General features: G+C 54.9%; 1 protein-coding gene across 2 annotated transcripts in view; it reads right to left on the bottom strand.

Moving 5' to 3' along the window:
- Positions 1–21,051, bottom strand: part of EIPR1 (EARP complex and GARP complex interacting protein 1) — a 121,001-nt gene that overhangs the window by 5,884 nt on the left and 94,066 nt on the right. For both annotated transcript variants that reach the window (XM_087863898.1, XM_045788892.2), the window contains 2 exons: positions 13,272–13,371; positions 2,298–2,434 (listed from right to left, as the gene is read on the bottom strand). In XM_087863898.1, coding sequence (XP_087720024.1) covers positions 2,298–2,434; positions 13,272–13,371 — 237 coding nt within the window. The remainder of the gene's footprint in view (positions 1–2,297; positions 2,435–13,271; positions 13,372–21,051) is intronic.

The raw sequence follows: 21,051 nt of genomic DNA, 5'->3' as shown, positions 1-21,051 counted from the left end.
ATTCTCAGCACCTCGCAATGCCAACACTCGAGGCGCCTCTGCCATGGCCCAGTGCAACATGGGAGACACAGGGTGGTTTTACAGTCAGTACACAGCTGTTTGGGGGGGGTGTGCACGCCCATACGCACACGCACGCACAGATGCACATGTCTGCACATACACACATGGGCACACGAGGCATACGTACACACAGACATGCATGTATGCACACACATACATGTGCGCATAGACCTAGCTGAAACCTTGACCGCCACTGCTCCAAAGGGCTCCTCAAAGCGTGTGAAATGAGGACTCTCCGTCAATTACGTCCTTCTGACGTCAGAAACCCAGAACAGAGGGGCAGGTCATCCAATGAGGCTGCACAATGGCTGGAACCAAAGATCCTGAACCCAGTCAGGAGGGGACAAGTCTTCTGCTGCCCACACTGCTCTGGGCATTTCCTCCCCTGGTGTGACTCAGCCTCCCCCGCAAGCACTCCCTCTCCGCAGGCTTCCCAGCTGCGTGCTGGAGAGCCAGCGGTAGCCCTGCTTCCTGTAATCACCTGGCGCATCTGACAATCATGCTGAGTGTACGTTCTTCCGCCCTCGAGGTGGGTGATCCACTCCCCTCCATCCTTGCCCATGCTGGACTTCCTGGCCCTAAACCATTTCATATCTTGAAATGGTTTTTACATCCTGCAGTTTTCCAATATCTTTATCTTCCTCGTATCTTTTCCTAAAAGAAAATACCCCGAACCTTAAGACCTTCCAAGTGAAAGCGGCAACTGTATAAAACTAAAACTCCGGCAGGTCGTGGGGCGCCCGGTGGACAGTCACACGTGCACGCACACCGGCCAGGGTATTCCTCGTGCCCTGAGGGCAGTGCTTCCAACACGAAAGCACAACACGTTCCACAAGCAACAGTAAGAGCACCCTGGGTAAATAAAAACCAAAGCCGTTTACAAAAGGAGATAACAATGAGCCAGGAGTCATCCCAGGGGGACAGAACCGGTGAGGGAGGTGCCTCTGCCCAAAGCCATGTCTGCTATCTTTGTGTGGGGTCTGTAACATCCTGTCTTAAGATACCGACATTCTTCACGTCCTTTCAAGAAAAATGCAAACACAGGGAAAGATGGCCCTGGGACCCGCAGAACTGGCTCTCGGGGGGCACGTTCCTCGGGCTTGGCGCCCTCGGCTCTCAGCTTCGGCTGTGAAACCGCACACGCCCCTCGAGCAGACGCGCGCATCCCTCGAGCGGACGCGCACACCCCTCGAGCGGGCGCGCACACCCCTCGAGCGGGCGCGCACACTCCTCGAGCGGGCGCACACCCCTCAAGCAGGTATACACACCCCTCCAGCGGACGCGCACACCCCTCGAGCGGACGCGCACATCCCTCGAGCGGACGCGCACACCCCTCGAGCGGACGCGCACACCCCTCGAGCGGACGCGCACACCCCTCGAGCAAGTAGACACACCCCTCGAGCAGACGCGCACACCCCTCGAGCGGGCGCACACACCCCTCGAGCAGACGCGCACACCCCTCGAGCAGGTGCACACGCCCTTTGAGCAGGTGCACACGCCCTGAGGAAATGGCAACTGATTATTTACTAGCCGCTAAGTATTCAGAGGGGCCACAGACCTAAATTTAAAGTTGTGCCCCCCCCCCGAAGGCAGCACACATTACTTGGTGACGTCCGTCTCTGCAGCTCAGTGATAAATTACGGCGTGCTGAGGGGTAAACTGTATCTTAAGAGCGATTGCACGGCTCCCGTTGCCACGGCAACAGATGTGCACACCATCACTCCTTTGCCTATCAAACCACACCTGGAACAGAAAAATCGCTCTTATTTGTTCCATTAGAACTGCTCGCTGCTGCACATAATGGCTTACGTGACAAAGTGCGCTTCCCCGAGAGCTGCGGGTCTTAAAGGCACAGAAACAGTCACAGGCAAGTCCACAAACTTCACCTGGGGGCTGCACCTGCCCGCCTTGTGTGCCGATAAAAGGAGCGAGAGTCCGGTGGTCCCCCTCTCCTTGGTGAGGGGTTTCAAAACCCAATCCTGATTTTCATGACGAATGGCCGCCACTCACTCAAGGGACAGCCACACGGAACAGTAAACAAGCAAGCGAGGAAGGCCGATCCCCCCCCAGCAGGGCTGCCGGCTGGAGCCGGGCCAGAGAAACAAAACAAGACGTACGCCTTCCCGCAAAAACAGAGACGAAGACAGACAAGCCAGGTGCCACCAGGTACATCTGACGTGGAACCGCCCCCTTGCGGACGGACAGGGGCGCATCCGCGGGGTCATGCCGTCACTGACCTCATGCTCCGCGTGTCCCACCCTCGGATGGTCGTGTCATTCGCGGTGGCCACCTGGGTGCCAGTGTGGTGAGGGCTCCACCGCCCCGAGGTGAACTTCAGCTGTCCCTTCCCTTCCAGGGACGCCGAACTGGCCAGCTGGGAATTCGATGGTGTTTCAGGGAAAGAAGAAAAAAACAGTGATGTGAACCTTTTTTTTTCTGAAAATTTAAGAAGACATCCTGTATTCACAGGATGTTATTGAAAATAATTGAGAAGCTCTGTCTCTGTTTCCTTCCCTTAAAAGGCAAAACTGTTTGAACCTTACTTGGAAAAAACTATAAAACTGAGCACTGCAAAAAATAGAAAGCGTATTAATAGGCCCTGTATGCTTGCAGAACTCGCTAGGCTGTGCCTGGATCATCTGTCCCACCTGAAGGCAGCACGCTCAACACCTCAAACACCTGGCTTCGCCCGCGGGCACACGCAGGCCAGGGGGGTGCATGCGGCTGTTCCAGATACATGCGCCGGTCAGATGCTGGTCTCAGGACACATGCCTCCCACTCGCTGGCCTCCAGCTCCTCTCCCCGGTGCTCTGACCAAGACCTTGTGAGACCCCCTGGGGCTGTCTCTGGGCCAGCACCTCCGCATTCTGAGAGACGAGGAGCTCCCAGCCGTGAGTGGGGAGAAGACCTTCCTACCATGCGTGTCCCTGCCCACACGCCCACTGGCCCATGTGGCACTTGATGCACAAAGACGTATCACACTGGCCACATCGTTCTTCCGATTTGGGGGTTGGCTCTCTGCCCACACAGTGACTTCTAAAGGCAGAGACAGGCATCAGCAGAGCTCTCTGCCTCCCATCCCCTGGAGGCGTCACCCGATTCACCTTACCTTGAACACCAGCTTCATTCTTTGGAAGAGCCCTGGGCAGCGCCTGACGGAGGTTTGAGGAAGTCACGGGGGGCAGTGAGCATCCCCTATGATTGTCCTGGGTCCTGCGGCCCATCTCAGTGGTTTATCGGGGCCCCTGAAGCACGGGTCAGGGCGAGACCCCAGACTCGAAACGGACAGGTCAGGGGTGGCCCCATAGACTCTGAGGGCAGTGCAAGGGGATTCAACTAGAGACTTGGGGGAGAGCACCCGTTTCCTCTCTGGCAGGTAAGGTAAGAAACATGATGGAGAACACATCTGTGAGATCGACTTCTCCAAGCAACCCCCTCATTCTAAGCAGCACTGTAGCAACGGCCGCCCACCCAGGATACCCTCCCCTGCCCCACACAGGAGGCACTTCCCCCTTCTCTGCAAGGTTTCCTGGCTCAACTTGTCCCAGAAAATCTTTCTCCAAAAAAACACCATTTTTCTGCCTTATCAATGTCACATATCACGCAGGGAGCAGCCAACCCCCAAGGAGGCCTGGGGTGTGCAAGGATGTGGAAAGTGAGAAATGGAAGGGATAGCAGCTGGGGACAGAGGCAGAGGCCAGACACGCAACACGACTGGAGAACACAGGGCCTTCCAGGCCAAGCACAGCAGGGTCAAGCACGAAAGCCCCTGGTGCCTGTGAATGCCAGGCTGACACGGCTGCCATGAGTTCTTGGTGGGCCACAGAGAGCCACCGTGGGCAGCAGCGTGGGGCAGACCTGGAGGACAGAGCCTGAGGCCAGTCCTGTGGGGGTGAGAACAGCCGAGGTCAGGCGAGTGGTCACGGGGCAGAGTGGCCATGGGAACAGAAGGGGCCACCAGTGAGCCAGGACCCCACAGCCTCTCAGGGAGACGTCAGGAACCACGGGCACTGGGGACTCAGACACCAGGGCTCCCCACGCCTCACTCCTGCACCTGTCCACACCCACTCGGAGCTTCTCTGGCTCCCTCCGGACCAGTGTCCTCACGGCCCCCAGAGGCAGGGGCAGGGGCGCCCAGAGCACCAGGGCCTGATACCCCACAGAAGACCAAGATGACCCTGAGACTCACCACGAAATTCCCAGGGAGGGACATGGCCTGGCTCAGCCTGTCAAGTGCAGTACCAGTCAGCAGCAGCCAACGGGGTGGGGTGACAAGAACACATAGACTGCGCGGTAACCGTGCTGGGAGCAACACCGTGCTGATGAAGGACGCGGCTCTGCCCTCCCGTCCTCTCCAGCTAGCTCAGCGACCCGGGCACCGGGGCCCATGGGCAGCACGAGGCACGAGGGTCTGGAGCAGGTGGTCCCATACGGAGCCCACTGGGGACCCCGCAGGGCATGCGGGCCATCACGCCAGAGCCACCACCACCAAGCCACAGAGAAAAGAGAACTGCCAGCAGGAAATTCGTAACAGGGACCCAGACCCTGAGCCACACGAGGACGGTGAGAAGAGCGATCGGCAGGAGGTGAAGATGGACTGTCCCAAGGGCAGCGACAAGCACACTTTCCAGGGGAGCCGCAGGACCTCAGATGCTAAAACTGGCTGTAAAATGTGTGTTAGAGACGCCGTGAGCTTATGCTTGGCTTTGACTGTTCTAACTCGTTTCAACCTCCACATAACAGCATCAGCTAAGAAGTATTTTCGTAGTTTCCCATTACGGAAAAAAAATTAAGTCAAACAAAATTCCTACAGGTGCAATTTCAGTTTTCTGAAGATGGAATTAAGTAAGATCGGGGAACATGAAAGGGTTGGATATATTTTCTAACTAATCAGCACTCAGTGTTCTAATTAATCGTCTATTAAACAAATGGATTCATCATCAAACTCTTCAGAAAGATGACAACATAAGGTCGCACCTTCAGAAGACAGGCCACGTATGTTCAGTGAAGCCACTTCCACGAGGCTGCTGAGGGGAAGCGCCACAGCGTCGCCCCCAACAGGGAAGACCTGGAGCCTTGTCACCAAGCTCTCAGCATCTGCGTCACTTCTCACCCCATCAGGACTCCGTGGAGACAAGCACCGTCTGCTTGCGGGGCCCACACCACAACAACAGTATCCTGGAAGCAAGTCAGTAACTAACGAATCCATCGGCCAAGCAGCCAGCAGCCGCGCAGCCATCGGCAAGCACATCGAGTGGCCCCAGCCACAATGAGTACAGCAGAGGGAAGGGCTGGCAGAGGGTCGGTGACCTGGCCCACATCACACCCACCTGCTGCCCAGGTGAGCACACTCCACGAGATGCAGCACTGGACCCTGCTGGCAACACCAACTGGTCATCAGCCACGGTGTGGGCCTGTCCCAGAGGAATCCGTGCAGGCACACCCATTTCACAGATGAGGACACCAAGGCACAGAGATTTAAAAACTGCAAATCAACCTGTGGCCAGGCCACAGTGAGAGATAACAAGGGAGGTCCAGATGCTGCAGAGAAAACAGAGCCAGTCAAGCTGGAGCAGCCAGAGAAAGGGACTGTGAGGTTTCAGGACCCAAGATGGCCTCTGGGGCTGCACAGAACTTGAACCAGCGGAAAACAGCAGTGAGGGATTCCTGCATAAACGGAGCAGAGATGGGAAACATAACCCCACTGGACTGGGGGGTGGTGCTGGGTGTCAGACAAAGGGGACGGGTGAGGGGGTACAGGCTGAGCCAGGGGGAGGTCAGCCCATCGGCACGAGGGCAGGAGGTAGGACTTCCCGTGGCAGGCAGGCAGCACCCAGGTCCTCACGACCTGCCTGACCCCTCCCTGGGTGTCGGCCATCAAACAGCAGAGCCCTCCGTGCTGAGGGGTGTCCTGTGATTACATTATCTGAGGTTCTCCCCATCTCACTGGCTTCTGTGAAGCTGGTGCCCACATGCAGGGAACAGAAAAGCACAGGCCTTCAGGCCAACCATATCCTGCCACAACCTCATCCAGAGCTTGGGGCAAGCCCCCTCCCCGGTCCAGTCCTCAGATGAGACCCAGCTGCCAACACCTGCACCACAGTCACATGAGAGACCTGAGGGGCAGCCAGCTTCCAGATCCCTGAGGTCCTCACAGAGACTGCCCTGACATGTGGGGCCATGGGACACAGCCACCTTTGTGATCACCTGTTAGAGAGAGACAGACTAGAGACACAAGTGCTAACCAGAGGAGAGGGGAGACCTCAAGTGAATCCTAGCAGCTCCAGGACAGGCCAGTTGAGCCCCCTGACCTCATAGCCAGGAAATCTAAGACCCAGAGAGGGTGGGCGACTCACCCTGCATCACACAGCTGGGGGGGGGGGCAGGAGCAGGACCTGCCTCCTGCTTCGACTCCTGGGCTCACTGTAGTGCATGATCTGCCCCGGCGACGGAAACTCCATGCCCCAGTCCGCTCTAATGACACGCTAAAATAGCCCTCGCCATCAACGTTTGGAGGCCTGCTCCGGGCAGCCGGCACGGCGTACACTCTACAGTTAAGCAATCACGTGGACTGGTGCTCCGGTGACATGGAGCGAGCACCCAGCGAGAACTCCAGAGAGCGCAGGGCACACAGTGGTCTGCTTTTCAACATTAAAGAGAAATGTCCAGTGCTTCCCACCCCAGAAGGAATGATTAAAGCCACCCCACGAACTCTCCGGAGATGTAACTACCACCAGGGTGTGGACATAGGAACACAACTCTAATGAACAAAATGCTGCACCCTGCACTGTTGTGAGCAGTGCACGTGGCCATAGGTTCCCAAAGACAAGGGCGGCACTCCGTGCAGCCAAGGCCCAGAGCTGACACACTTGGCGGAGGGAACGCAGTAGACAAAACATACGCGCTGCTCACCTCCGAAGATAAGAGAGGGGCAGCTGAGAAATGTTGGTGCTGCTTCTCACCTTCCTGGGAGGAGAGCAGCGAGGCGAAGCCGTGGCTTTCAGAGCGTAAGAGATAGAAAGCATCCCATACAAGCAAGTCCCACTGATGTGCCCGAGCTCCCGGACTACTGGTGGGAGCTACATGCTTCCATGACAGCCGTGACCACAAACTGAGCCCCTCTGCTCCTGGTCGGGCTCTGCTGCGAGCCCCTTCCCACCCCCAGGAATATCCTTCGCCTCTCTCAGGCTAGAAATTCCAGCCCCAGCTTTGAACATGAACCCCCTGAGCCAGAGCCCCAGCTCTGCTGCCAAGTGACTGGAGTGACCTAGTCCCTTTGAGCCTGGCGTCTCTCCCGTAACTCACTCAGGAAATGGAGCTATTCAAGAACCCACCCCGCAGGGCCATGAAAATTAAGTGATACCCTGAAGAGCATGGACAACACCCAGAGATCTGGTCTGTCTTCAGGGGTGGATGGAAGCCATGGGGCTGCTGCTTTCTTCTAGGGTGCAGGGCGAGTTGTCAGAAATGATGGAGCAGTGGGGGAGTAGACTCAGCAGGATAGCCCCAGCGCCTTGCTGCCCTCAGGACATGGAAGGAAAAGGGGAGGAAAACCAAACGGACGGGGAACGGGCATGGCTGGCCAAGACCCCCGGCTGCCGAGGCATGTGTGCACAGAGGTCTGCAGCAAGGCAGAGGCGGGTCCTGCCACCCCCCATCCCAAGCTATCCCAGGTCATGGGCGGGGGGGGGGGGTCCCCGGTTCCTGAGTGTGGCTGCCCTGGCTCCACACCCCGGTGGGGCTAGTGGCTCCCACGCCCCACCAAGGACTCTGTTCCCTGGCGTCCTGGAAACCAGAGCCTTCCTGTCTTCAGAAAATGCACACAGGGCATTAGATACCAGCACTGATGAGGGAATTTGAGGTCGTTTTAAATTTATTTTTAGCTTATTTCAAACAGGACTCTATTTGTAGGAAGAACAGAAGTAAAAGGGCTTTTCCTCCTTTGCTGCACCAAAACCTAAGCTCTCTTTGCAGAGGAAAAGGTGTGTCCCACACCCAGAGCTGTGGGCTTGACCTCAGCTCCATGCTCAAAACAGGAAAGGTCGCGAGTGCAGATTTAAATTTTCTCACCAAGATGGACAAGAATATAGCAAATAGTTCTGTCACGCCAATTAGACACCAGTGATCCGCTGGAGAGAGAGATCTAATTACAGTTGATTAGCGAGGGAGACATCTTTTACGAAGAATAACAAAGGCCTAAAAACCTGGAAGCGCTGCCGTGATGACACGTGTCTTCCTGTGTCAAGTGTGACCCTCACCTGCAGGCTCGAGGGATGATTTAATTAGGATGTGCACACAGACTGCTCTTCAGTAGCTCGGTTTCTCTCCTCTGGACCTCTGGCCTTTGCACCGGGATCCTATTGACCAAACCCTCACTCCTAATCCAGTTTTAAACTGTATATTCCCACTACTTTCGTCATGTACCCGTCCCTCCCTCCGTCAGTCCATCCTTCCACTCCTGTCTTCCTCCCTCCGCCCACCCATCCAGCCATCTGTCCATCTGGCACGTGAGGACCGCTTGCCAGGCACCAGGCACTGTGGGGCAGGCCGCCCCCACATGACGTCCACTGTGACATTGTCCTACTTTATAGATGTGGAAACTGGCCCTGACTTTCCAGATGAGGACACTAGGCTTGGAGAGGGCACACCACTTGCCCAAGGGCACCTGGGAGTGAGTGGCAGAAACGGGACGTGATGTTGCCACTCAGAAGGCTGCCTGCGCTCTCGCCATGGAGCCACGGCCTTCAGCGTCTCCCTCCCGTGCCCCGTGCCTACCACTGCTCCCTTCACCGGCCCGTGCCTGTCCCAGCCCGTCACAGCAACGCCTGCAAACTGAGATTACATCATCTCCATGCTGCAGACCCTAACACTGGGAGGTGAACCCCAGGAAGGTCGAGGCTGTGTCTCCACATTCAGAGTCCGGCCTCACTGAAGGGCACGCATCCCACTCCTCGCAGCAGCAGCTGCGTTCCCTGCAACATACTTGGTTTGTCAAACGTATTATTCACTCTATCATCTGCTCTTACTAGAAAGAAGTCTTGTGAGAGCTTGGGAAGCAAACACTGGCCAGACACCAACACCCAGCCCAATTTGTATCTGACGCCTTTTCCCAAAATCTAATGGAAGACTAAAGAATCCTAGTCGTCTCGATATTTATAAAATCAAAAGCTATATGTAGCTATTATGCTACATTAAGATACACAACTTAGGAAACCACTCACTCCATGTTTTCTTGAAGATCGCAGCTTTTCTTTTAAACGACTAAGCCACAGCCTAAGCCCCAGCGGCTGCTCTTGGAAACGCGTGGCTCCACGGGCTCTGTTCACTTCAGCGACGCACACGGCGCTCAAATATTGGAATGCCGTTTTATGAGGCTCACCAGAAAACCAGCTTTCAGAGTTTTACTGTTTTCCGTGGACCAGTTTTACGAAGCTTGGTCAACCATCCTATTTACTGGAGTTTGCTCCAAATAAATGTTGACTGTTCCAACACTCACATCCACCCTCACAGACCAAATGTGACCATGGCCGCTGAAGACAGGTCAGCACCGAGGCGTGGCCCAGAGAGGCACCACGCACACGTGCCAGGGCCACGACAAGCCCTCGGGGGCACTGAGGGGCAGGGTCAGACGTCGAGTCCCGAATCTGTCCATCAAACCATGCCGCCTCCAGAACGTCCCCTGGCTCCTTGGGCCTTACTGTTTCTCAACTGCCAAGTGAGGGAGTCGAATTCTGTGTCCCCGAGGTCCGTGTCTTTACGTGGACTGCTTTAAAATCAGTGGGGGACGAAGATCTGTCAACACACCGTATGAGCCCAGTTACAACTACGAAGACACATTGTGGGTGTCTGGGGACCTCGCAGACCCTCCTGCCATGTCCTCAACGCTGGCCATCCACGCTTGCTGAGTGACCACGTGCACACAGGACATGTGCCACGCGAGCCAGGCATCTGGGTATTCAACTTCCTCTGTGATCAGACAGGGAAGGGGCTGCCAGGTCAGCAGAGACCCTGGACGTCAGACGAGGTAAAGGAGGACAAACCCATCTGACAGGCCCATCGAGGGCAGCAAATGTCCCCTCGGGAGGGGACGCTGACAGTGGGGGTGTGGGGCGTTTGTGTGCATGTGAGGCTGGGGAGAGCCTCTGTTCCCTTCTCTCAACCTTGTCATGAACCAGGTAAAAGCATTCTAAAAAATAAAGTCTATTAAAAAAAGATGAAAACCTTTCCTCTGAATGAGGCCCCACTGAGCAGATGGGACAGAGAGCAGGGGGACATAGCGTGGGAAGGCCCCTCACGTGCGGCGGAACAGCCATGTCCACCCACGCCCGTCCGTGGAGACCCACCATGCTGCCACAGGGGCTGCCACAGGGGCTGCACACGAGGTCCCCACACTGGGCTGCATCAGAGGGCAGATTCGGGTGAAACCCCTGAGATCCTCACGCTGACCCTGTACAGGAGAACGGCTTCCGCTTCCCTCTGGGCCGCATCTGGGGAACAGTGGGCCAGGCACGAGGCGCAGTCACGATGTGGCAGGCGGCAGACAGGCTCCCGGGAGGAAGGGGCACAGGAGGGCCCAGCCCGCTCCTCCTGAGGGCAGCCCCACTTCCGCCCAGTGCTCTCTGCACCCATGAAGGAACACATATTTTATATTTCCAGGTACCGCAGACGTGGCCTGAGCTGCTCCGAATGACTTTCCTGCCACCACTAGCTCCCCCCATTGACGTGCAGTCAGTCCCTGCCATAGGTTTTAGACTTCACATTATAACACTTCTGCAAGAACACTGTGTCCTTGAAGCCCACTCTCTTCCTTCTGAGAGGCATTTCTGCGTGTCAGTGCCTGAAGGCCCAGCACCGCCGGGCAGGGGACACCCCGGGTTCATCCTTGAGAAGCCCCCACGCTGACACACGGCCTGAAGGAAGAGGGCCGCTGACTCTCAAGGCACCCGTCTTCCTTTTGCTCTGTTGCTCGCTGCACCTGGAAAGCTCTCTATTTCCACGGTGACTTAGCGCTGCTAGGCCCCAGAGATGGATGAGCACACTCCGAAACAGGGAGGCATCCCCTCTGCCTTCATCGGGGCCGGGACCCCGTGCAACCTCCCCCCTGCAGACCTCCCCTGGGCTCTGCTAATGATTATAAATGGCAAAGAACCTCCGATTTAATTGCAAAAGGTAATGATGCAGCGAGCATAAGATTAGATTCACCACAGAAGGCAATATCCTCCAACAATAAAAAAACGGAGGAGCTGGGTGTGAAGATGGCCGGAATCGATAGGAAGGTTTCGGTATTAAATACCACGGCAGAGGGTCGCAAAGTGGTATTGACAGAAGTGCTGACGGCAGATAAAAACGAAGGAGAGAAAACTAAATTGGTCTCTGCAGAAAATAAGTTACAGATTAATCACCCTACCATAAAATCATTCTGCGATGGCCGAGGGTCTGGAGAGGCGCCCCCATCTGCTTCCAGGACGGGCCGAGCACACATGCACAGAGGGCTGGCCTCCTCCCCGGCCTCTCCTGCCCAGCAGGGCGTGGCACAGCCCACAGCTCCCCCAAGCATCTCCGTGACCTGCACTCCAGCAGGAAAGTACTGTGCCCTTCCCGTCTTTGGTCTCTGGCTACAGAGACAGCATCCGCCAAGAGGCGAGTGGGAGGGAGGGACAGGAGGGGCTTGCCGCCAACTGAGACTCAGACTCCGCAGCCAGCCCCCTCCCCGGGCGGGGGGCACACACTGTCTCCCCCCTGCAGCCCACAGGGAGCAGCCCCAGGCACTGGGTTACCCTCAAGTTACCTGTTCTGCTCTGAGATCTGGGTGAAATTTGCGTTCTACTCTATGATAGAGAAATACATTCTTTTAAAAATAAAAATAGTGATTTTTTTTCCCCTTAAATAATACTTACACACTACAAAGACAGACCGACTCTTAATTTCCCTTCTAAACACGCAGAATTAAAACTTGAACACAGCACTTCACATCCTGAAGAGGGACTTCGACACCACATACTGATGACGACCAGTCACTAGTTACGCCGTCTCTACCGCCTGCCCAAGAAAGGGTTTATTCACACTGAAACGTACCACGAGGGAAAAGGGCTAAAGACGCGTCATGGAAACAAAGAAACATAAGAGCCACCACTACGAAATCTGTCCCACAGACGCTGCACCCGCCCCTCCTGCTACACGTGGCCGTGGGGCGCCCTCAGTAGCACTGACCCCTAAGCTCTGTCATGTCAAGTCTCCAGACTCTTCTCTCTAAAGGTGTTACTTTGACGTAAGCTAATGCAACGAAATCATGAACACAATATAAAAGTCATGTTTTAAAAGCAGAAATTTTAAGGAATCAAACATGAAATACACTGAGCAGCAAAATATTTACTCTGAAGGACAAAGTACTAGAGGCGATGACTAGTTCCCGGGAAAGTCAGTGCTAAACACTGAACGGCGTGAGGCTGCGCGGCCCCGTGGGGAGCTGTGAGGACCCAGCCACTCACGTCCTCGGAAACAGAACTCTGAAGGTGACACGTGGGTGGCCGCAGCTCAGGCAGGGAGATGCTCTGTGCCGCCCAGCGGGCCCACAACCGCGCGCACAGGGTCTGAGGACTGCGACCGCAGGAAGACGTACACACACAAGTGAGGGGACGGTGAGCTGACAGGCCATGGTTGGGGGCGGTCACAGGACACAGGGGGATCAGAGGCCACCGGGGGTCACAGGCCACGGGCAGGTCACAGGTCACGGGAGGGGTCACAGGACGTGGGGGAGAGGCATCACGGACCACTGTCATTTTTACAACTCAGAATTCTGAAAGAAGTTCATCAGCACTATGAAATTAGTAATTTTGACTGCTCCTACCTAAAAGGTGATTTTAACCAGACTTTGAAAATCCATTCATTGAAAAGACAACATGCTTGAAACGAGAACATACGTCGGAATATCCCACTGCCTCTTTTGGACTAATTATGTCCGAGGGTGGGGTTTTATCAACCTTCGGTTCTGTGTCCTATCTGTGCGTGGCCTGGAGGCCCGAACCCCAGGCAGCTTTCACCTTAAAAGCCAATCAAGCAATTCTCTGACTGATGATTCTGTCCTTTCATTAAGTATTTCATAATTAACGTCACAATTATAAGCATATACAAACCAAGAAGTATATTCTGAATTCAGCCAAAAGGTCCCATTGAAAAACACAAAAAATGACAACTATAAGCTTGTCACTCACCACAGCCTGGCTGGAGCTTTCCTGAAGGTCCCACAGCAGGATGTGGTTGTCTGCCAGCGAGATGACCTTCTTCCCGTCCCCCGTGGGCTCCCACGTGACACTGCAAGGAAGAGGAGGACCCCCATTAATAGGGACATCAGAAGTCCCAGATGTCTTTGCAGCTGAGAGCTGTTGCAAGCATCCTTCACGGGCAGCGTGGCTTCCCCTAGCACACGGTCATGGCCGACACCCGCCAAGGCACTACTCCAGACAGCACGTGTGTGCATGCAGCACCGCGTCCTCTCCCGCTGAAAGTCTGTGTCCTCCCGACTCCACGGAGGTCAGGCGGTTAAGGAGGCCAGGCCTTCAGGGCGCTCTGGGTTACGGGAGGTGGTGAGGGCGGGCCTGCGACGGGACTGGCACATCCGTGCCCCCTCCCTCTCCCTCGCTGCCTCTGTGTGGCGGTCTCTTTCTCTCCCGCCACGTGAGCACAGAGCGGGAAGGCAGCCATCTGTAAGCCAGGCAGAGGGCTCTCGCCAGAACACGACCATGCTAACCGTCCGTCCTCAGACTTCCAGCCCCAGAACCGTGACAAATAAGGTCTGTTGTTTCAGACCCCAGCCAGCCGTGCTTCGTGGTGGCCGCCCGAGCCGACGCATCTTCTCAGGGACTGAGGAATGCAGAGCTGACCAACAGAGCCAAGAGGACAGGACGCAGCCTGCTGGGGGGCCGGGTCTCAAGGGGGCCCAGCACGGACACTGCCATTTGGGGCAGAAATGCCTACATCTTTCATAGCCCAAGGACTGCCAGTGATGGGAGGGCATCCATGTCTGTCCTGCCTGTGACACCAGGTCACTTCCTCATGGGTCAGCCGGTCTGAGCCCCAGTTTCCCGTTTCCTGCAGCCAAAGCCACCGCATCTGATACAATGCCTATCTGAATAGCCAGTACAAGACCACAAACCTTATCACCTCCACAGAAAAGCCACGGAGACCAGGTTTCGGTCTGGTCACAGGTGTGGATTTCTGCCTTCGCCGATGAATTCCCAACATGTTATAAAGAGGAGACCCTCACTCACGTCCTGTAACCCAGGAGGGACCGCAGACTTCACCTAGTAGCCCGCCGCTGCTGCTCCTAACAGAACCCGACACTGACTGACGGCGCCCCCCCCCCCATCCCACCTTCCCAACGCTGTCGGTGGGGCCGGGAGTACTTGCAGTCCCACACTAGTAGCATCCAAAGCCACAGTTTCTTTCTGCTTTACAGTTTAAGAAACACAGAGTTCGCGGCACTATGACCACAGGTGTATCACTCCTCTATCACACGGAGCTTAGCGCACCCTTTCTGACAACAACAGTGAAACATGCACCATACCAGTACATAAAACTAAAACCCAATAGCTGGAAGAGATTCTAGGAAATCGGTTCTGAAATCTGCTGCTCCCGTTCCATTAAGATACCGGCTAATCCTAACTTTGAAGACCGCTCTTTACAGCAAGACAACTGAACTTCTCCTGGTAGCCCGTTTCCACGGGTCAACTATGCAGAGTTCACACAAGGAACAGTGAAGGCCGAGGGGGAATGCAAACCAGGAAAGGAGGCTGAGAAGGGCAGCCCGCAGGCTGGTCCTGGTGCAGAACGACACGCTGGCCTGTGCTCGACCTTTCGCGGCTCAGCTCAGCTACTGTAACACATCACCACGGGCCGGGCCGCCTGAACAACACACATTTAGTCCCCACACGGTGGGAGGCTGGACCCCCAAGATCAGGGCGCCAGCGTGGGGGGGTTCTGCTGACGGCTTCCCACCGTGTCCTCAGCATGGCAGAGAAGGAGAGGGAGCCCGCGTGCCTCTCTTTCAAGGGCACTGATCCCATGGTGAGGGCTCCACCCTCAGACCCTGATTACCTCCCAGAGGCCCTACCTCCTCACACCAACACGCTGGAGATCAGCGGTTCAACACACGAATTTGTGGGCACGAAATATGCCGTCATAGCACCATGCATTAGAAGCAGTACGTTTAGGACGCCGGACAAGGGGCTCCTGAGCAGATCGCACTCATAGCAGACACACGCCCCGGCACACAAGCACACACTCACGCACACACCAGCCAAAGTCTGGTGACCGGAAGTCAGGCCGAGGAGAAGCTGCACGGCTGTGGGGGTGACCGCAGGGACAGTAACTGCCCAATCCCATGTTAGCAAGACCACAGCCTGAAAGCAGAGGACACACATATGTGGACTTTTTAACAAAAACTCCAGAAAGCCAGAGATTGCCAGGTAACTCACAATCACAGGGTAAGAATTAGCCAATTTGATGCTGAAGACTGTTCTAATCATTTGCCTGTGGTTTCTCTGGCGCGGCTGAAGGCTTCTGGAGCGCAGACCCGGTTTGCCAGAGTTCGTTCATACTCCACAGTGAGCAGCAACGTCTGAGGCACATGGCATGCAATCGATGCCTGCTCGTGACTTCCGAGGGAGAGTGAAGAAGCCAGGTAAGAGCGGAGAAGCCGCGTACAAAAACGAGACCACTTCCAAGTACATTCAGCAAACTGTTAGTGCATGAGGGCCGAGAACACAGCCAACCGCCCCAAAATGAGAAAAAGCTTTAAAGGCATCTGAACAATCGCAATCCCTTCACTGAAGCTCTTGTGCTCATTTTATGTTAAAATTGCAGTGTCTCTTGAGCCCTTACTCAGACCTCGCCTTCCCCTTCCATCTGCCCACTGTTCTAACGTGGTCGGTTATGATGTCCAAGACTACAGAACAAACGCGTGGGCCCGAGAGAGCAGGGCGTTGGAAGCAGGAATACGGGTAACAGGGCAAGCTGTAAAAACTGATACCCACACAAGGGGAGGGAGGGGGGAGGAAGGGAGGAGGGAAGGTGGGAGCAGGAGGGAGGGAGGAAGGGAGGAGGGAGGGGAAGAGGAAAGATGGAGGAGGGAGGAGGGAGGAGGGGAGGAAGGAAGAAAGATGATGGAGGAGAGTGCAGAGAGGAAGGGAGGATGAAGGAGTAGGGGAAGGCAGGGGAAGGGAGAGGAAGGGAGGAGGGAGGGCAAAGGGAGAGAGGGGATGAAGACCATACACATTTGCCTGAGGATCAATTCCAAAACTGTGGAGAAAGTTGTATGGAAACTGAGTCACAGGCTCGCTCTTGACCCCAAATGCAACAGGATGTTGTGAGGAGGCAGCGGGCTTCAGAGAAGGTCCTTCCTCCAGACACAGCCGCGGCACTCACACATCCTCCTCTGGCCTAAAGAGAGCGGTCAGCTTGGTCTGGCTGTGCTCCGGGGTGGGAGGAACGGCGTGCAGAAGGAGGAGGGACGTCCTGCAGGAAACCGTGGCTCGCCATCGCTCTCCCTGTCTCCACACCCACCAGGGTTTCCGTCCGCTGCAGCGCGGGCCGAGGGCTACCTCTCTGTGGCGGACAGTTTACGTGTGTCCGCGATCTCATCAGAGCAACAACCAAATGAATTTCAAGTAGCCGCAGAAGTAACTTCCTATCTAAAAAGGAAAAGTATATAATAGTTTAAAAAGGCCTTAAAGTATACAGGAGAGGGATAATGGCTTGTGTTAGGGAACAGGCTGCCCTAGGGTTAGAGGTGGAGGGTCTAAGAAAACCTTCATTTCTTCAGGAACACAGTTCTTGCCACTTTTGAAGGTCATGGTGAATATGCTCAAAGCACACAGAACATGTAGGAAATGAGGTTCACAGCAGGCACCCACCTGAGCCGGAGGGCAGGCCCTACATTGCCCCACAGACTGAAACCCCGGACCTGGGCTGGGGGGCGCACGGCAGAGACTGATTCCGGCCGGAGCTCCAGGAAACCCTCTGCCCAGGAAAGGCCTGCTGAGCTCCTAGAAACACAGCGGCAGGTGGTTCTCCCTCTTCAGAGGGGTAAGGGCAAGTCCCTACACCACCGTGGCTCCTGGTGCCCCCGTCTCTCCGCAGAGGTAAACTCACAGGAGTCTGACCACAGCAACCCTGGGATCTTACGGATTCCAGACCCGAGGTGCAGGCGGCTGCTTATTCCCCTGCCAGAACCAGGACCCAGGCTGGAGAGAGCAAGTCACTTCAATAAAACAAACTGTTTGCAGATGAGGACGAAGAGAGGCCGGCTTCTGGAGGCAGGAGGGGCTCGGCTGAAACACCACTTCCTCCGGGGAGTGGACCAGCTTGTCCTGGAGCAGCAGCCCCTGGTCATTCATGTCCGCTTCCTGGCGAGACAAGCTCTGCACGAGCCCAGGCTCACCCGCGGTATGTGCCGAGCACCTCGCCCAGACTCTGACCTCCGCAGGAGAGGCGCAGGAGAGGCACTTAATAAAGAGGTTTTGGAAGAAAGAGGGAATGAAGATTTAATTACACGTCCTCTCAGCCTGTGTCCAGTGCACCTTATAATGCATGAAAAATAAAATTGGAAAAAGATTCTATTTATCAAGTACACTCAGTGAAGATTGGTCCATCTTGGAGCCCATTTGAGAGGATTTGCTACTTAGTCTGGAAAGGACCTCATCAAGAAGAGGTGTTGCTTGTTCCCTGACTCTGCCGTGTTGAAGAACGCACAGAAGGAGCCCCGCTGCCTCCCTCTCGGCCCCACCCTGCCCCCTCCCCCCACGCCCCCTCCAGGCAGTGAACTGCGGGGCATCGCTCCTGGCTGATCAAACCAACACTGAGAGACTATGGACTCTGAGAAACAAACTGAGGGCTTCAGAGGGGAGGGGGGGTGGGGGAATGGGATAGACCGGTGATGGGTAGTAAGGAGGGCACGTATTGCATGGTGCACTGGGTGTTATACGCAACTAATGAATCATCGAACTTTACATCGGAAACCAGGGATGTACTGTATGGTGACTAACATAATAAAAAAACATTAAAAAAAAAAAAAAAAAACAACCCAACGCTGAACTGCCCAGCCTGCCCCCCGCAGCCCCATGCCAGCCTCCATGGGCATCTCTGCCCGTGTGTCCACATCACCCTAAACTCCAAATGTACCAAACAGTATAGGCTGCACCCCCCACTCCTCTCTAGCCCCGGGGTTACAACTCTCCTGTGAGCAAATCTTGGGAGTAATTTTTTACTATCCTTCCCAAATTCTACATAATAAAGCATGTTGAATTTTATTTTTAATGTCTGACTTCTTGCTTTTTCACAAATCTGACCCAGTCTGCCCTTGGCTTCCTGATTTTCTTACAGCTCTTGCCTGGAAACGCGGTCTCCCTGGCTCCTACTTTCCCTACTAACTCTGCACAATCACCTGAGAACGTGGCTCACCAACAGCCCACGTTCGGTCCCATCTCTGGGCTTCCCAGCATCAAACCACAGAAACGGGACACGGTCTTGTTCTTACAGAAACACTGTCCTGGGGCGTCTGGGTGGCTCAGTCAGTTAAGGTTCTGCCTTCGGCTCAGGTCATGATCCCAGGGTCCTGATCAGAGCCCCACGTCAGGCTCCCTGCTCAGCAGGGAGTTTGCTTTTCCCCCTCCCCTGCTCATGCTCTCTCTCAGTCACTCTCTCTCTTTCAAATAAATAAAATCTTAGAAGGGAAGGAGGGAGGGAGGGAGGGAGGGAGGGAGGGAGGGAGGGAAGGAAGGAAGGAAGGAAGGAAGGAAGGAAGGAAGGAAGGAAGGAAGGAAGAAAGGAAGGAAGGAAGACGGTGCAGACAGTTTCAGCTCGAGTACCACCATGAACAGGAGATTGGCATCAGCAAAGCCATACCAGTGACATTTTGAGCACCTGTCACACATTGTGTTTACACAGAATATTGTCAGATTTGGGTTTTGGGCTCCTATCTGTCCAACTAGCCCCTGTTTCTAACCACAGTGGTGGAAGGATCCAGGCCCTGCGGGCATGGTCACGTGGCCCATTAAGACAGTCTGCCATGCACAGGACAGGGGGGCGTCAACACAACATGAAATCCATCTGCGGCTCCCACCAAGGCCATTTCGCCCACAAAGACTGCTCCAGAATGCCTCCGACCACACACAGTCCTCCAACTGGGCAAGTGTGGCACCTCCCTGATGCAGTGCCCACCCCCCCAAAGTCATGCAACAGACCTGCTCAGTCACAAGACCCCAGCCTCAGATGCCCCCAACCTTACGGGCTAAGGCACTGGGAACCTCTTGGCCTATCAGAACCCCCACCTTCATCTGGAGGGTGGACGTGCCTACTCTGGGGGCTGCCATAAGGACGATACGACTTACTCCCGAACTCTAGCAAACCCGAGTCCCCCAGTCGGGGCTGCAATCCTGCGGCAGGAAGCTCAGGACAGGGTAAGTAGCACACGCACCCCGCATGTTTTCAGGGTAAAGGGCATTGTGTGAAACTTTCATCACGGTGCATATATGTGTATGGGGGGGGTCGTCATGTAAAATTACCAACTACTTCTTTGTGATTTTGAAATTTGGAGAATGCTGCTTCGGACCACTAACGCTGGGGTTTTTTTAGTAATTTCAAGCATTCTGGGTAGATTTTCGTCTGAAGTGGATGGCCTGCTTTTTACCTTTGCAGGAGTGCACCAAACGCACAGCCTGGCCGAGAGGACCCCTACCAGGCCCGTCCGGCCCTGCCGCGTGTTCCCATGTGTCTGCGGACAGAGCTGGCGCCCCGTAAGAAATGGCCATACATCACTGATCTTTACGGGGGTCTGCTTTGATGACAGTCCAGTCCGCCACCCTGGCTACTAAGCGCGTCCTGCCGGCACCTACTTCACACTCCCTTCTCACCAGGCTCGAGCAGCACATGCACTCATGACTAACAACCCTGTGTGGGCGCAGAAAGCTCGCTCCCCTGAAGAAAACACGTGAAGCATCGCCCCTGCCTTCCTGAAATCCTGATTTAACCTGTACTATTTTATATTCTAATATAAAGTCATATATGCTCATTAAAAATTTTTAAACTTTGTAGGAGTGTAAGTCTCTTGTATTGCTGCCCAGTGGAAATAGCTCCTGTCACTAGGGGACGCGTAGCATCCAGGTCTTTGCTATACACATGCTCACATGGATAATACACCTCGGCTGCCACTTACAGAAATGCAAACACACTGACAACATTACCCTGCAATGTGCTGCTTTACTTACATGTCCCGAGTAACTTTCCATGTCAAATAAATGTAATCTTGCCAAAGGCCACACAAAATTCAATTGTACGGATACCTGTAATTTTCCATCTTTGAGCTTTGACTTCCTCGTCTGTCCAGTGGGGACAATAGTAGTGTGCCAACGTTACAGATCTATGAGGACCAACAAGTCAGTGTTTAGGACGGCCTGCGCAGAGTAGGTGTGCAACGAGCCGCAGGGCGAGCGATGCACTTAGATCTGTGCTTCTTAAACCGGGGCTACTCTCCAGAGACTTTTGGGAAAGTGTGAGGGGCACCTTTGGCTTTCATGAAGACGGGGAGGGCAGTAGGCTGGGGGACGAGATACAGGGGTGCCCCATGTCACACGACATGCAAACAGCCTTCAACAGCAAAGACTGTCCCACCCCAATGCCAACAGCCTCCCTTGGAAAACCCATAAAACCCTACTTTGAAATGTGACTGGAATATTAAAACCACCACCTTTACACACCAAAAAATGCCACCACGATTTAGGGTAAGAAAAAAATGTTCAGGAGAGGCTAGAAACTCAAATCCTTGCTTATTCTGAAAGGCAACAGAGCTTGGGTATGTCTCGCTGTCATGCCCACTTCACACCCAGTGGCCTGGGTGCTGAGTCCCCCACGTCAGTTTCTGTGGCCCCTGGGTTTTCCTCTGAGGATCTTCTATCCAAGTCAGCACCAGGCCATTTCCCCTGGGGGGTCCGAGAACAT

This window comes from Ursus americanus, chromosome 7, assembly GCF_024610735.1.
Source record: "Ursus americanus isolate L20-20 chromosome 7, mUrsAme1.1.p, whole genome shotgun sequence".
Classification (NCBI taxonomy): Eukaryota; Metazoa; Chordata; class Mammalia; order Carnivora; family Ursidae; genus Ursus; species Ursus americanus.
Note: the sequence above shows the minus strand (reverse complement) of the source record. Positions and strands in the feature narration are given on the sequence as shown.